The 16,553-nt window shown below is 30.2% G+C and overlaps 1 protein-coding gene and 1 long non-coding RNA gene across 2 annotated transcripts; both read left to right on the top strand.

The window, feature by feature from the left end:
- Positions 1-235: 235 nt before the first annotated feature.
- On the top strand, positions 236-1,605 carry LOC146933158 (uncharacterized). Its single transcript, XM_085704892.1, has one exon. It carries the CDS (start codon positions 236-238, stop codon positions 1,247-1,249), a length of 1,014 nt encoding a protein of 337 aa, XP_085561018.1. The 3' UTR covers positions 1,250-1,605.
- Positions 1,606-3,456: 1,851 nt separating this feature from the next.
- On the top strand, positions 3,457-4,414 carry LOC146933157 (uncharacterized). The gene is made up of 2 exons (XR_015007385.1): positions 3,457-3,794; positions 4,104-4,414. It is a non-coding gene; the product is annotated as an uncharacterized LOC146933157 (long non-coding RNA).
- The last annotated feature ends 12,139 nt before the right edge of the window (positions 4,415-16,553 follow it).

Here is a 16,553-nt window from a genome sequence, read left to right as displayed (position 1 = left end):
CTTGCTTTTCAAAACTGAAGCCTAAATATTTTTACCGTTGAACAACGGCTAAATTGCAACGGCAATAGCAATAAATTTTCTTGTTTTTACTTCTTATAAAATGCACCATAGTCTAAATTTCAATCTATTATAATTTTCCATCTCTATATTGTCTAAATTTGAACTATTAATTTTATCTCTTTAATTTTTTTCTTTTGCACATTTTATTCGCAATCAATACCAAACTTCTCTTCACATGGATCCTTCCAATCCTTCCCATATTGCAAAAATGTTCATGGATTACATGAATGACGACATGGATGAAGAACTTGTGCGACTTTACTTTGAAAGTCAAGAGCAACATGCGAGCTCAAGTAAGCCCAGACGTCAAAGAAGAAATATAGAGAGGAATCGTGAAGAAGGACATGATCGGTTATTCAATGATTATTTTTCAGAAGCTCCAGTGTACACAGATGAGCAATTCTGTCGAAGGTACCGAATGAGTAAACATGTCTTCCTTCGCATAGTTGAAGCTCTTGGTCAACATGATGAGTATTTTCAACTGAGGGTTGATGCAACTGGTAGATCAGGTATTTCATCGCTACAAAAATGCACTGCTATTATTCGTATGTTGGCATATGGAACATCTGCTGATAGTGTGGATGACTATTTGAGAATTGGTGAATCCACGACACTAAAATGTGTTGATAAGTTTACAAGAGGTGTGATTAGTGTATTTGGGCCACAATACTTGAGAAAGCCAACCGCCGAAGATATTGAACGCCTACTGCAGATGGGGGAGGCACGTGGTTTTCCAGGTATGCTTGGGAGTATTGATTGTATGCATTGGGAATGGAAAAATTGCCCAGTTGCATGGAAAGGGCAATATGTTCGAGGTGATCATGGTAAACCCACTGTTATGCTTGAAGCAGTTGCTTCACAAGATTTGTGGATTTGGCACGCATTCTTTGGGGTAGCGGGTTCAAACAACGATATCAATGTGTTGAACCAATCTAATGTCTTCAATGATGTTATGCAAGGGCGAGCTCCTGAAGTCCATTTTTCAGTTAATCGTACAGAATACAACATGGGGTATTATCTATCAGATGGCATTTATCCCGAATGGGCAACATTTGTGAAAAGCATCCCAATGCCACAGGGGGATAAGAGAAAATTGTTTGCCCAACATCAAGAAGGTGCTCGAAAAGATATCGAACGAGCGTTTGGAGTTCTCCAATCCCGATTTGCGATCATACGTAACCCAGCTTGATCTTGGCACTTAGATGCACTAAAACGTATAATGGATACGTGCATCATATTACACAACATGATTGTTGAAGATGAACGTGCCACATATGGTGGAACCTTTGATTATTCTTATGATCATCTAGGCAATGGCCCGACTGCACCACCAAATGATTCTAATAATGATTTTCAAGAGTTCTTGCGTAGAAGACACAATGTTCGCGATAAGCAAGTTCATCGACAACTTCAACAAGACTTAATAGAACATATATGGGAACGTTTTGGGCATGAGAATATTCACAACTAAAAATTATTTTAAACGTTCATGTATTTTTTTTTAACGTTTATGTATTTTTTTATTTTTATTTTGTGCTAGTAGTTTATTTTAACGTTTATGTGTTTTTTATTGTATTTTCTTATAACTTATTTTAATTCATTTTGAGTATATTGTGAGATACATTTTATATATTAATGTAAAATTTGGAGTATATTGTAAGATTAGTGGGACCCGTTGTAAGTTTTGTAAGAGTAGTATGGATATTTGGAAAATGTAGTTGGGTTGTTTAAATAATTGAAAAGTGTGAAGTAATAGTATAAAGTATTACGTGGGACCCATTTATACTACCCATGTAGAGTGGCATGGATGTGGGTGCTCTTAGTGGGCATTGTTAATTTTGGCAATATAGAGAAAGTATTCAACACTTTTGTGGCATCTCAGTTTTTTATAGCACTGAATTTGATTTTTTACAAATATAGAAAAGAGAAAGATAATGGTGAATGTAGCGTGAAGCACTTAAAACTCCTATTAATTATAGCGTAGAATGATAAAATGGGCTACTCGATCTCAATTAGGTCATTTGCCTAATTTGGTGAATTGTCCAAATTGAACCACATGCTGCATTTGGCTAGGCCAAAGAACCCGAAAATAAAGCAAGCTCTCAAAGTGGGGACCAAGTCTTGTGTTATGTATTAACAATACATTCTCAAACCTAGTTTTTTCAATATATCATCTCTACTTGGATGAAATTTAAATGAGTTCTACTGTATTATATAGGTTTCACATAAATTTAATGGGACTCATTTAGAAACCAATTAATTAGAGAGTGTATCGCAAAAAGTGTATTGCTAACGTTGTTCATCAAAATAATTATGTGAATGATTCAATTTAGGGCATGTTTGATAACTCAACGAGTCATTGTTGTGGTATAGTAACCTGCAAGTGGAGCTTCGTCCAAAACGTATGATGTCAACGTGAGTATTGAGAGATTGAAGCACACTTTAGTTTTTTTCTTCTGAAAAACAGACATAAGTTATTTATCCTTTTTTGTCAAATTAGCGTTAGGGTTTGAAATTTTTTACATTATTTTTTTTTGACGGTAAACAAAAGCTTTAACAATTCATAATAAAGAGAGAATTACAAGGAGCCATTGAAGGGGTATTCCCCAACAAATTTGAAGAGTTAATACAAGGGAAAACACCTATTAAAACAGGATTTGCAGTACACATAAGCTTTGAAGACAAACATGAGAGCTTAAACCAAATTCCATAACCTAATAACTCATTCATCAACTTCCATCTTCTAATGCTGACAAAGGAGATGTGAGAATCCAGAGTCTTTTTTCCTATCCAATTACGGATCATTTCTTCTGCCTTATCACGCACATTTCGACTACACATGGTCTCGGATTTTTTCACTTTGTCTCGCTGGACACAAATCAGTTGATAAAGGCCAAAGGTAGTGAAACTGGATTCGTCCTCATAAAGGCCAACATACCCTTTGTGATACCTACGATCCAGGCTTCGTTTATGCAAAAGCTTAAAACCAACTATACTAAAACACAGTACATGAAGCACAAAACACAGTACAACATAAATGACACACAAAAACAACAACAAACACACGAAAGATAAAGCAGAACTCAAGCTACCGAGAAGTTCACATGGAGTTTCCGGCAGCGGACGATAGTAACACAGATCTTGAAGAAGGGTAGCCTTCAAAGCTGTTCGAAATTCGTCTGGAGGCTTTCGCGGAGGCCGTACAAGCTAGTCATTCAAAATGGATAACTACTTCTTTGGCATTTGAAAAGACATTCAGCACTACATCAAAATAAGAAAGAATTATATTCTCTACGAAAATATTCAGCACTTTTGTGGTAATTCAATTGCTACACAATTTTGCATTTGATTTTGACTTTTTTTTGCAAAAATATATACCGTAGGAAAAAAAAGGCGCTCTTTATTAAATTCCAACTGTGGCCAACAATGATAACAATTGGTCATAAAATACACAGATTGATGTTTGGGCACTTCGTACACCACCAAACTTAAGAAAGATTGCAGTGAGACTTACAAATCTAGTCCTCAGAATATATACTGTTCTATTTAGTTCTTAAGTTTTGCAATGTAACATTAAGGAATTATTATCAATGGCTGTATCATCTTATCAAACTATCATATCAAGCTCAATGTCAATGAGCACCATTTCTAGCAGGTCTAGAGTTAACCAATTCAGCAACATCCCTTCTGTGTACATGTCTAGCTTCAGAAGGAAAGTTCGATCCATGGCTGAGGTAAATAAGGTTTTAGATAAACAAAATTTAAGGTTATATTATATACATAGTATTTTTTTCATGCATAGTTGATTAAGTCACCAATTACACCATCATCATCACCAACATAAAATGTTTATGATTTATTGGTCAACTATGCATGAACAAATACTATGTATTATGAAAATCCAAATGACTCACCAGTAAGAAGCAGCATTTCTTTCTTAAATTAATTTCCATTGTATGTGTATATAATCTGTCTTAATTATCATAATTTTAGAGAACATATTTTTCTAATGTTTTTATTTTGTACTTGAAAATATAAATCAGGTACATTGGATTAAGAAGCATGTGAGTTGTTAGGGAAAGCTGGAAAGAAAAATTAATGTGAGAAATAAGACATATCTTGCGAATGCGAGTTGTGATTGAATTTGAAATGCTGCAATTAAAACAAATGTAGTGGTATATATTCATTAATGTGATATAATCTAGGATTATAATTTTTAAAATATGTGGTGGATGAACTATATAGCTATGGTGTATTTAACATCATTCCAAAAATATATCTTATGGATAAGGGTTGTAGATAAATCCAATGAGTTACATAACCAGGAAAATAATTTGGAAATTCACTTTTGAAAGTTGTAAAATGTACAGACGTGAACATTTATACGACAAATTTCTTAGCTTCTGCGGAATAAGGACATTTACGAAGAAACATATTACATACCACTCCATATGAAAAACCTTATAATGAGTCTATTAGCTAAAACAACGGTGTGAATAGTATTAGCTAAAACAACGGTGTGAATAGTAAACCGAAAATCCTCTCGAGTGACCTATGAGTGCCTAAAATTTGTGCTTTTATTGTAGATGGGCTGTAATAAACTGATTGAGTGAGAGGGCAAATCTGAAAGGATATTGAATGCGTCTTTTACCACCCTCCAATTTTCTCATGTACCTTATTTCGGGATATAAAATTCGAAAAAATGGCAGATTTTGTAGGGTCTTTTTAACATATTATAGGGTTTTTGGACTATATAATTCGTAATATGCAGTGCGCATGAAAAATCAGTAGGATAGAAAAAGAAGGCTAAGAATATTTAAATTGACATCAACAACTACAACAAAATCACTAATATATTTGACGAAACTGCGATAAAATACTCGGTATGTTTTTGCAAGATAAATTAACAGAAACTAACAAAATTTTGGCGATGATCGTAAATATAAATAAGTTAAATACAATATTGATAAAAGAAAATATATAAAAAAACGTTAAGTTTAACACTCATTTTAGTGCCCCAAGAACTTTTAAAATGATTTTACTAATATTAAACTCTTAGGATGATGTATTAGAAAATAAAATTTGTGCTCCAAATTAATTTTACACGGTTTTTTTTTTGGCTTAATTGCAATTTTATCTCCATATTTTCACTATTTTAAGGATTTGACCCCCTGTTTTGGTTCTTCCATCACATTTTTTAACAAAAAAGTTTTGATGTGATATGTTTTAAACAGCGTGAAATTGTAAGATAATTTTCTTTGAAACATCATTAAAATAAGTTATATCACCACATTTTACACTAAATATTTAATAGACATAACAAAAACATCAAAAATTAAAATAGAGGAATCAATTTTGTAAAATGGTAAAGATAATAGGGCACAAGTTGCAGCAAAGACTTTTTTTTAATCACACAGAGGTTATAAGGAGGGCTGTTAAGAAAAAGGAGAGATATGTTTAGATGTAATTACTGTATCATTTCCTTTAATATATTTGAAAATTCTCTAAATAGGTTTTTCGAACTAAAATAGTAAGTGCTATTTTTCAATCTAATTTTATTTATATTTTTGCTTTCTTAACTTGTGCTATAAGAGTACATGTTAGCATTTTTCAATTATTTTATACAGTAGTCTTTAAACTCGAATGAAAACACCATCTTAATTAAAATATTAAATTTGTGACTCAGAATGATTGGCTCGAGTAACCAAAAATCAATGCATCCTATTCGAATGTTAATATGTCGCTAAGATTTGCCACAACTTCATTCTTATCTTTCATGTATGAGGCAAAGCAAAATCATAATCTCCATTTGCGTCATTCTTAAGTAGACTAAAAGCTAAACCATATATATCCACATATTACATGCAATGGGCCATACCGAAGAAATCTATTAAACTATCATCTTTTCCCTTCTTTGCAAGTTCACACACGCCGCATTAACTTAAATTAAGTTTATATTTGAAGATATCCATTATTGGTAATGTTTTTAATAATTAAGATTATAATTTTATGATTTAGTTCGTAAGGGTAGATTTGGATGAATTATTTTGATGGATTTTAGAAGGTTAAAACTATATTTTAGCATATATTTGTAATTTATAAAATTGATGAGAAAAAAAAAGTCGTAACATTTCAACCACACTTTACTTTATTCTAATTTTTTTTATAGCTCTCATAATCTAGAAAAGAAAAACAATCTCTATCACTTTATCCAAACACACCTTAAAAGGTTAATGAATGGCATTGAATATTATATAACATTTCAATGATACTTATTTGGGTCTTGCTAACCAGTGCCCTAAGGGTAATGGTTAAGGATTCCATTAAAAGAAACATTGTCTTGGAATTATTTTTTTTTGAGGGAACTTTATCTTGGAAATACAAGTCTTTACTAGTTAATAAATGATGCACCTTTATGTGGCTTTTAATTGAATATTTAGCCATGAAGATCTAACATAAGTGGTTGATGCAAAATGTGTATCATAAACCCTAAGACAACAAGTTTCATTCATAATCATAAAAAAGTTTAATTGAAAATCTAAAATGCCAGCAGTTGATAACAAATCAAGCATTAAGTCCAATTAGATTTGATGTGTCATCCTCAAATTATTGCTTCAACATGTTAAACACCGACCAGGAGATGTAGTTTGGTGAGTGGAAATGAAACTAGTTCTTTTAAGGAAGCAAATGGTGGTTAGAATGATAGATATGCTATTGCAATCAATAAATGTTTGAGGTCTACCTATACCATAAGAATGCTTTATAAATAATAGACAGGAGTTAGCAATATAGCATTGCTTATAAAGGGACCATGATTGTGATTTCTCGATCTGTTGCATTGTAATATCTACTTTTTTCATGCAGCCATGTGCTAGCAATTAGTGCTGCTCTTATAGCTAAAACAAAATTATGTCTCTTTTAGAAATTTAACTCTGATCAGCATTCTTGCAGAATTATGTCGTATGTCCGATAATGTGATACAAACACACTTTTAATTTAGAATTTAAGACATCTATTTGATGTTGCGAAGTGGGTTCTGCAAATTTTTTCCTTCTTCTAAAGGGTTATGCATTTTTCATTTTGAGTGAATTTTTAGAACACTTCTCTTGCATCCATATGCTATGCTCCCTTAGCTTTTTCTTTGTCAAATAATTTAATGGATAGACTCGCACGCTTTAAGACTGGAAAAGTGGACAATCTCGGGTACGAACCCATACATCTACATATGAACTCTTGCAACTATCAACTGAGTTGCACTTAACGAATACCTATGTTACTCTTTATTTGTCACTTTTGTAGAAAATTTATGTTTTTATTTATTTGTCGTTTTCAAAATTCAATACAACATTTAATTATTATTTTTTCAATTATACTTTTAAGTATTTATTGCTGGTAAATAAATAGGTAGAATATTGAAATGGTATATAGTTATGGATAATATAGGAAAAGCAAATAATTCCATCAAAATTTATATATTTTGGCTACAAATATCCTTAATTATAAAATAAAGTAGCAAGCACTATACTATATAGGAGTATACACTAATTGAGAAAACTATTCATTCTTGTCTAAAGAAAACTATTCATCCTTGAAATGAAGGTAACAATTTAAACATGAGCATTTAAATTAAACTATTATTTTCTCCCAAAAGTAAGACTCCCATGATAAAAGGCTATAGAGACATTTAATATGTTGAAGTACATGCTCAAATTTGCACTTATCTACTTCTCAACATTTAATGTGTGCGAGTTTCGCCACTAAAGCTCTTTAAAACAATATAAAAAGTTCTATTTATTTTTAAAAATCCACTTAAAATTGAGTCATATATTTCCATTCAATTCATGCATTGCAATTTGCATGGTCCTTTTGGATTCCTTTGTTGTTGCGGAGTCAAGAAGCAAAGTTCATTCCTAGTAAAGAGCATCATTGACTTGTGTTGTGTGGGAAAAAGAACAACACTCTCAGTAACTAATGCGTCCTTGCTCTTAAGTTCTGAATTATACAACTTTTAATTTGATTCATTTATGTCCAACTGCAATGCAAATTAGAAAACCACAAAAAAGCTGACATTATTTTGTCTGAATTCTTGGTATGTTGGCCCCAAACATTTATCACTATGTTTTTTTGAGTTCAAATTCATTCACAAGGTTCATTAAACCGATCACATGCTAAAAGGGAGCAGTTTTAATTGCTTCTGAAGATATAAGTATGAGATTTCTAGCTTTTATTAAGATGTGATCGTGAAATAAATTCAAATGAGAATAAACAATAAGTTTAAAGTTTGTGAGTGCAATACAAGAATGTACCTAAAATCAATTTTGTAAATTGTTCTTCATTTAGTGGTCACAAACCCATATTTGCTATGATGATGGCCCCAACTAGGCAACTATACCTAAAATGTCAGAGGCTCTATCGTGGTTTGTCTTTGGATATGGGTGCAATTCTTGGTAGCCTTATTAGTGGACATTTGTTTCTACTCAACATACAATGTTCATTTTGAGGATGTTAGTTCAATTCAAATCTTGAGGAGACCAATAAAGTTAAAAAGGATAAAAAAGAACTTAGATATTTCATCTAAACTCAGTTATAAACAAAACTAATTACGATAAAAAAAAAAACAATTATAAACAAAACTAACAAGATGATAGTTAAATTCCTTTAAGTTTTTTTAATTTCTTTTATTCAGGTGACTTATTCTGTCCAAAGAAAGAATAAGTGGATCAATTATCTATTGCTTGCTCATAAAACCCACTCAATAAAATTCTCTCTCAAAATGGACAAATTATTTCTTTTCTCATCTCATAAGTTTCTCGCGCACCCTATGCAATTTGGATTATAGAATCCGAACGGCATAAACACCCCTTAAAAACCTTCTAAAACACATTGAAACATTTTGTATTTTAACGGATAGAAAATATACAATTATTTTTTGACAAATTATATATTTTTTAAACTATTTTTAGCATTTTTTGACAAGTTCATATACATTTTTGAGAAATTATATTTGAACATCTATTTTACAACAATTATTTTGAGAACCTTATGTATATATAGAGGCATTTTCTTAAAAGAAAAAGAAAAATCACTTCAAAACACTAGAAAGAAAGAGGAAAATAGAGAGTGAGAACACAATCAGAGTATAAGAGCAAGTTGTCCAAAAATTATCACCAAATTATTGCATATGTATCATTTCTCCTCTACATTTTTAGCATGTGCTTGAATGGACTAAAACACCTTACTTTTTTTCTCTCTCTTTTATAAAATGTAGTGACTAAATAAACTTGAAAGATATATAATCTATAGCTTAATTAGAGTAATTTTGATTAATGATTGGAGCTAAATATAAACCTGCAGAATTTTGCAGATTTGGGTACATCTTTGAAATACTTCTGTCCTTGTGTTTATAATTATAAAATTATTCTCGTTTTGCTTGTGCGAAAAAATAAATATAATTTATGGCAATTATGAACATATTTAACTGTTGGTCAAAAAAAAAAACATATTTAACTCTTAATGATAATAATATAATATTTATTTTATAAAATTGGGAGGATTATACCCAATAAATAATCATATCTTGAATGTTGATATGCGTAAAATAAAAACATTGTTTTGAAATGATTATGAATAATTAAAACATTCAATATTGTATTGTTTATTTTAATTTGTTTTATCTGATGATTATTTATATAGTTTTTTTAGGGTCTTTTTTTTCTTTATATACTGCCTGTTTGGTTCAGCTTATTCCAAGACCAGAAGCAATTCTAGAGCCTCAAAAGTGAAAAACTGGATTTTCAATGGTGTTTGGTTTGGCTTTTCAAAATTGCTTCTATCCCTCAAAAACAATTATCCTTGAAGCTACAAATCCTAGCTTCTAGCTTTTCTAGAATCAATTCTCCAATAAATTTTATATTTTATTATTACAACCTATTATTTTCCTTTATTGCCCTTTATCAATTCTCCTTCTTTTTGTTTGTAATTTAATTTGATGAACCAAATTTAATCAAAAAACTTTTTTTTACAAGAAAAAAAAACGTTTATGGTAATCAAAAAACTTTTTTTTTAAAGTGGTAATCAAAAAAATTAACAAATATTTTTGTAACTTAAAAAAACTTTATTATTTTTGAAAGTTTATTTTTTTTTGAAACTTAAAAAAAAGTTAACGAATATTTTTGTAACTTGAAATTTTTTTATTATTTTTGTAACTTAAAAAAAAGTTTATGGTAATCAAAAAACTTTTTTTTTGAAAGTGGTAATCAAAAAAATTAACGAATTTTTTCAAAACTTTTTTTTTGAAAGTGGTAATCAAAAAACTTTATTATTTTTGGCAACAAACTCTAGTATTGTTTAACTTAAATATATTTATCAAAAAAAATAAAATATATGAACAAATATTTTTGTAAAAAAATATAAAATATATGAACAAATATTTTTGTAAAAAAATTTGTTTAATGATCGTATTTATTATTTTTTAAATTAATATATAGAAAATTTATTTATTTAAATTAAATAATATATCTACATTTAGTTTTGATCTACATACACATTCAACTATGTTTAAATTCTATGTCTATTTTAGTAATTATACATTCAAAAGCAATTTTGATCAAAATCATCCAAACAACATTCAGTTTGTTTAATCAATTCTGCATAATTGTATCCAAACATAAATCAATTCTCTCAGAATCAATTCTGTCAGAATCAATTCTATCAGAATCAATTTTGTCAGAATCAATTATATTCAAAGCTGAACCAAACACACACATAGTTGACTACATAAAAATAAATCACATGTTTTTTGCCTCTTTCTTCCAAATGATGTGGTTGAAAAAAGAAATGAATGTTTTTTGTGTTACATAATTTTCTATTCTTTATTTATTTTTTATCAATTTAAAAGCATATACTTAGACATTTGATTTGGTTAATAATTAAATTAGTCGCAGACAAGTTAGTTGTATTTATCTATTTATATTCTACCCACAATGACTAATGATTTGTAATTGCAATTAGTTAGATAGAGAGTAAGTTTCAGTGATGACGTATAACATGTTAAGATTCATGCATGTATACGGTACAACAACTGAAACCTCAACGCAACAATACAGATCAGACATTAATTTGTTTTTTAAAATGATGATAATATTAATGATGTACATGAAAATGAAAAGGCCTTCATATATTTCTTAGCTTTGTGGTAGTTTTCTTTTGTTTTATCCTTTTGTTGTTGTTAAGGTTGGAAATTAAGCATGCCACAGCCTTCTTTTCTTTGTCATCCATTATTTTATATACTGACGTGGGTTCCCATGTTGTCATGAAAAATGACAGAAACAAAACTCTTTCATAAATATATTGTGATTGTAATCTTCTGGTTTTTCTTTTTTTTTTTGACAAAATGATTGTAACCATTCTAGATGCATTTCTATGGCAAGCAGGATTAATATAAGCTTTTAATTTTTGGTGAAATAATAATGAGACTGGTTCCAGCCGTATATTCGTATGGGCAGCATGGCTTAGGATGGGCTTAATTTTATTACAAGTTTGGGATTTGACTTTTGAAATTAAGTATACTAGTAATGATAAATATACTTTTTTTTTTAAATAGATAAATATACTCTATTGAAGATGAGTGACTGGGATGACAGAATAATATATAAAAAAAATCCTCCATTTATTTTATAGCTCTAAAAAATATTGATCAGACATGGGAGGAGATAAACAATTGTATTAAGCATTGTAATTTTTTTTTGACAGAATATTTCTTAAAAATTGGTGTTTCGTCTACCATTTTATAATTGTTTCAATTAGGAATATTTAATTAATATTCCGTGTGGGAAACATATCACTTTCTTACTAATATCGGCGAGCCATTGGATAGGACTCTTGTTGACGACGTCTGACATAAGCATATTGCTTCAAAGGTGTCTCTGTTTGTGTAGCGCCTCCTTCAAAACAGAGTTCCTACTAAAGACAATTTGGCGCGGCGGCGTGTGTGTCAGGGTGTGGGGATTCCGAAACGGCAACACATTTGTTTTTAGGATGCGAAATATTCAGTTCTCTTTGGTCTCAAGTGTGGCACTGGTTGGGTATTTCTTCGGTTTCTTCAAGTGACATTCGACATCATTTCCTTCAGTTTACTAATATGGCGGGTTTGCCTAGATTCACTCATTCATTCCTGAGAATAATTTGGTTTGCTTCTGATTGGGTGCTTTGAAAGGAAATGAATAATCGTGTCTTCCAAAATACGGCTTCTGATTCTTCTATTATAGTCGATAAAGTTAAATTGAACTTATTCTTGTAGCTGACATCAAAACAGGGGACGTTTAGCTATAGTTATCATGACTGGTGGAAACATTCACTCCTTTGCATGGGTGTACACGTGTAATCTTTTTTGTCTGTTTTGTTGGTGCTTTCATAATTTTGGTACCTTGTTTTTGTAAATATTCTTGGTTGGTTTACCTTTTGCACGACTTGTGCAGGGTGAATCATTGTTGTTTAGAAAATATCTCTCATTTTAGTTTGTTCAAAAAAGGAATATTTAATTAATTTTCCTTTTAAATTTAGCTTCATTTCTTGATTAATCGTTGACATTATCAGGACGAAATACACTTTTTTTTAATAATTCAAAGTATCAATAAAATTAGAAAAGGAAAAAAATTCAATAAAATTCAAAGTCAATAAATAAAAACTATTTAATTTTTTTCGTTTTTTAATATTGAAATAAAATTATAACAAAAAAGAAATCATGTATTTTTTCTGTATGTTATTAAATAGGGAAATGACTCTCCTTCGTCATTTTGGATAGAAGGATTATCCTCGTAATCATAGATCAGTTGGCAGAATCGATGCATTGTTATATGTAGGCCGAAGTTCAAACCTCGGATAACCCATTTATTCATCTTAAAAAGTGAATTCTAACCAATAAACTAATTAAAAAAAATAACGATCAAATAGACCGACCCTATCCAATTTGGCTTGAGGGACTCATCTATATAGATGAACTAGATTGGCCCGTCCCGTTTGTTATTGAGCTAAACATTATTGAGGGCCAACCAATCTATTTTTTTTTTCTTTATATTTTTTATGATTCATTCACTCGATTTATTTTTATGTCACTTGATATGTTGGTTTTTCAAAATTATCTATTTACACTTGCATACAATTATATTTTTGTAGTATATAATGTGGCATAAAAAATGAAATGAGTGAATAAACCATACAAAATGTAAAATAAAATGGGTCGGTTGAGAATTGAACAGAGAAAGACGCATCAATGTTACACTCTATGAACATGTGCGGGGTGTTGAATCAAACATTGCATGGGCTGATGTTGCTGTTGCGTCCGTTCAGCTTAGCTGGTGACTTGGTCATATATTCAACAAGTACATTTTATGTCTTTAACTCTCCATTTCCTTTAATCCTTTAGCTAAAATCAGTCGAACTACTTAACCCCTTTACTAGATCGTGTCTAACACTAACAAGCCAAAGTGGGTGATTACTCATATTGTAGAAAGAAAAAAAAAAGTAGTAATTACATGAACCAACTAATCAAGATATAAAAATTAATAAATGGAATGTAAATCAACCTATTTGTCTGATGGTGTATACACTATCTCGATCAGTTGAGTCAAAGACAAATGGAAACAACCAAAAAGAAAATTGAAAGTAAACCTATTGTGATTACCGGCCTAATAAGTTTTCTTACGTTAAGTATGAATGTGAACCACAAATTAAAAGTAAATTAAACTTTTATTTTTAAAGAAAACAGCTGTTAACACTTGCTTGATAAGATTATTGAACTGAGGTTAACTTCACTTACCATTCACGTAAAGGGTGTCTGAAGAATTGCCGGCAATAAGCAATTTATTTTACAACACATCACATTGGTTTCTCACTTCGAACTTCAAAGTCTTGCTTATACTCGTGGAAATAATTGGTTGACGCCTCCGAATTAATAGTAAAACATACAGTACCAAAGAGAAATCCAATTTGAAATGCTTTTTACCACTTCATTATCATCCACCTTTATGATTTTCATTCTTTTACAAAAATTTAATCGATTATCAAATTACTCCCTCCGTCCCGGAATAACTGACCCATTTTCTAAAAAAAAGTGTCCCAAAATAATTGACCCATTTCAATTTTCAATACAACTTTCATCATTCCCAATACAATATAACACTAAATAATACTACTTTTATCATTCCCAATACAATATATTTCACTTTCCCCTTTATTTATACATTTTTCTTAATAAGTGTGAAATGAGCCAAGAGGTCAATTAATTCGGGACGGAGGGAGTATTCTCTATTGACCATCAATGATGACAGTTAAAAAGAAAAGCATTAGTGCGTTTAGGTAGCTAGCCATCACCCAATTTTGCCTATTTGACTTTTTGACTAACTCACTCACACAAACCTTTTTTCATCAATTTATATGTATTTTTTTTCCTCATTTTATGTTTATTAGAGTACAATAATTGGTGTGAAATAGAAGAGACTAATCTTCATATAAAAATTTAGTTGTTCAATCTTGAGTGAGGTCTTTCTACAAATCACGAGACTCGATCCCAAGACAAAATTTAAGGGATATTATTTTAGTTATTATGTTATTTCTTTAATGTTGTTTAATTTGATAGACTTGTTTAACTGTGATTAATTTCAGTTAAAGAACTCGTTAGACACACACATGATAGACTCGTCTCTCTCAATGGAATTTTCTTCATGCGCAAAAGTTAGGTATCTAACCTCTAAATACTTGTTTAAGGATTCTATTGATAAGGATCTAACTTCAATTTCACTTAGACAATAGTTTTTGTAAATATAATAAAATTAATAAAATGTTTTGAGTGAAGAGAAGATAATATTAATATAATAATTAATTCTTAGAAGTGAAAAAAACAGAGAATGTTACATAGATGACTTGAAACTTACTCAAAAACATGGGCCAGTAGTCCAGCACGTGAGTGAGATATTTGTTCAGTATACGAGGAAGGAAAGGGACCCAAAATGAGAAGTTAAATGCGTTTAAGCAACAACATCATATAACTCAAACATTGGTTCCCTCTCATGAATCCCATTTATGGTTCGTTACGCTAAAATCTCGCAAATCCCAATTAGTTATCATATGTACCACTGTAGTTTAAAGAGCATATTCAGGAATGAGAATGACATGAATTTACGTTACTTGAAGCCGACACAATGTTTTATTAATATAACCATTGTGTGTTTCGTAACTTTTAAATTTGTAATCATCTCAATCACTATAGCTTAATTATTCTCACGGGTTCTTTCCTGATTTGTCCTATTTACTTAGATTTGATCCCAATCTTGCCAGCAAACAAAATTTTGTATATATATCCAGTTGCTGTTTCACATTTGATTGCACATGCTGAATTTGCGGTGACTTTGGTTTCATTTTTGCATGATATTTCTGTTTTTGATCGCTAAAGATCACATTAATGTCTCTTCGAGGTATTATCTGTTTTAGATCATAACGAGTTTTTAAGATTTTATCTTTTGTAAAAGTACTACATTTAAAGGAGTGCGAGAGTTGTCTATAAACTACTATTAACCTAAATTTGTAAGTAATATAAAACTTTTCGGTATAGGAGAATGCTTGCTAATTAAGGGGTTAAAGGGTTTGTTTACCCTCAAGAGTGTAGGAGAATGCTTGCTAATTAAGGGGTTAAAGGGTTTGTTTACCCTCAAGAGTGGCATAGGTTCGAGCTCAACCTTGTGCGCAGTCCTTACAACCGCAAGTTCACATCATCTCATTTATGTGGCTTTGTTATGGATGTATCATATATATACTCTTGCATATTTGTCATTTGTAAAAGACGTTTGAGTGGATATAAAAGTGTGTTGTTGTTTATAAACTACTACAAATTTTACTGTAATTATGAAGTCCTCATATGTCTCTAAATGTAAGTCCTCATTGCAAAGTTTACACGTATTAAGAAATGTTTACAATATAGTTAGTGTGTTTATTTTGTCTGAGAATATTACTAAATTGTCATTTATTTATAATGTATTCAATATTGACTTTTTATGTTTAAATGAAAAATTAGTAGTATTAGTTATTAGGATTATGTTTAGAAATTTTTTAATAAACGCATCTAAGAAATTAAAAAGAGGGGTATATTTAGGAACAACTTCTTTTTAATGGGTGTTTATTAGGGGTTGAGGGGTTGAATACTAAATTATATCATGTGTTTTAGGAAATGGACACATCAGTTCCTATTTATTTTTCAAATTTTGTAAATTGATCCCTATAATTTTTAAAGATTGCAAATTGGTCTTTTTAAATTTTCAAAAAATTACACTTTGGTCCCTTAAATTTTGTAATTGATCTCACTTTTTTTATTTTAGTCACTTAACTTTTAGAAATTTTAAAGTTTACGGAAATCTTTTAAAATTATCATTTTTATTATATTTTTCTCAAAACTTTTAAAATTTATAAAAATAGTGTCACAAAGTTTAAGAATGAACAATTTT

This window comes from Medicago sativa, chromosome 4 (assembly GCF_051527215.1).
Source record: "Medicago sativa cultivar Bolivia chromosome 4, Bolivia_mono, whole genome shotgun sequence".
Classification (NCBI taxonomy): domain Eukaryota; kingdom Viridiplantae; phylum Streptophyta; class Magnoliopsida; order Fabales; family Fabaceae; genus Medicago; species Medicago sativa.
Note: the sequence above shows the minus strand (reverse complement) of the source record. Positions and strands in the feature narration are given on the sequence as shown.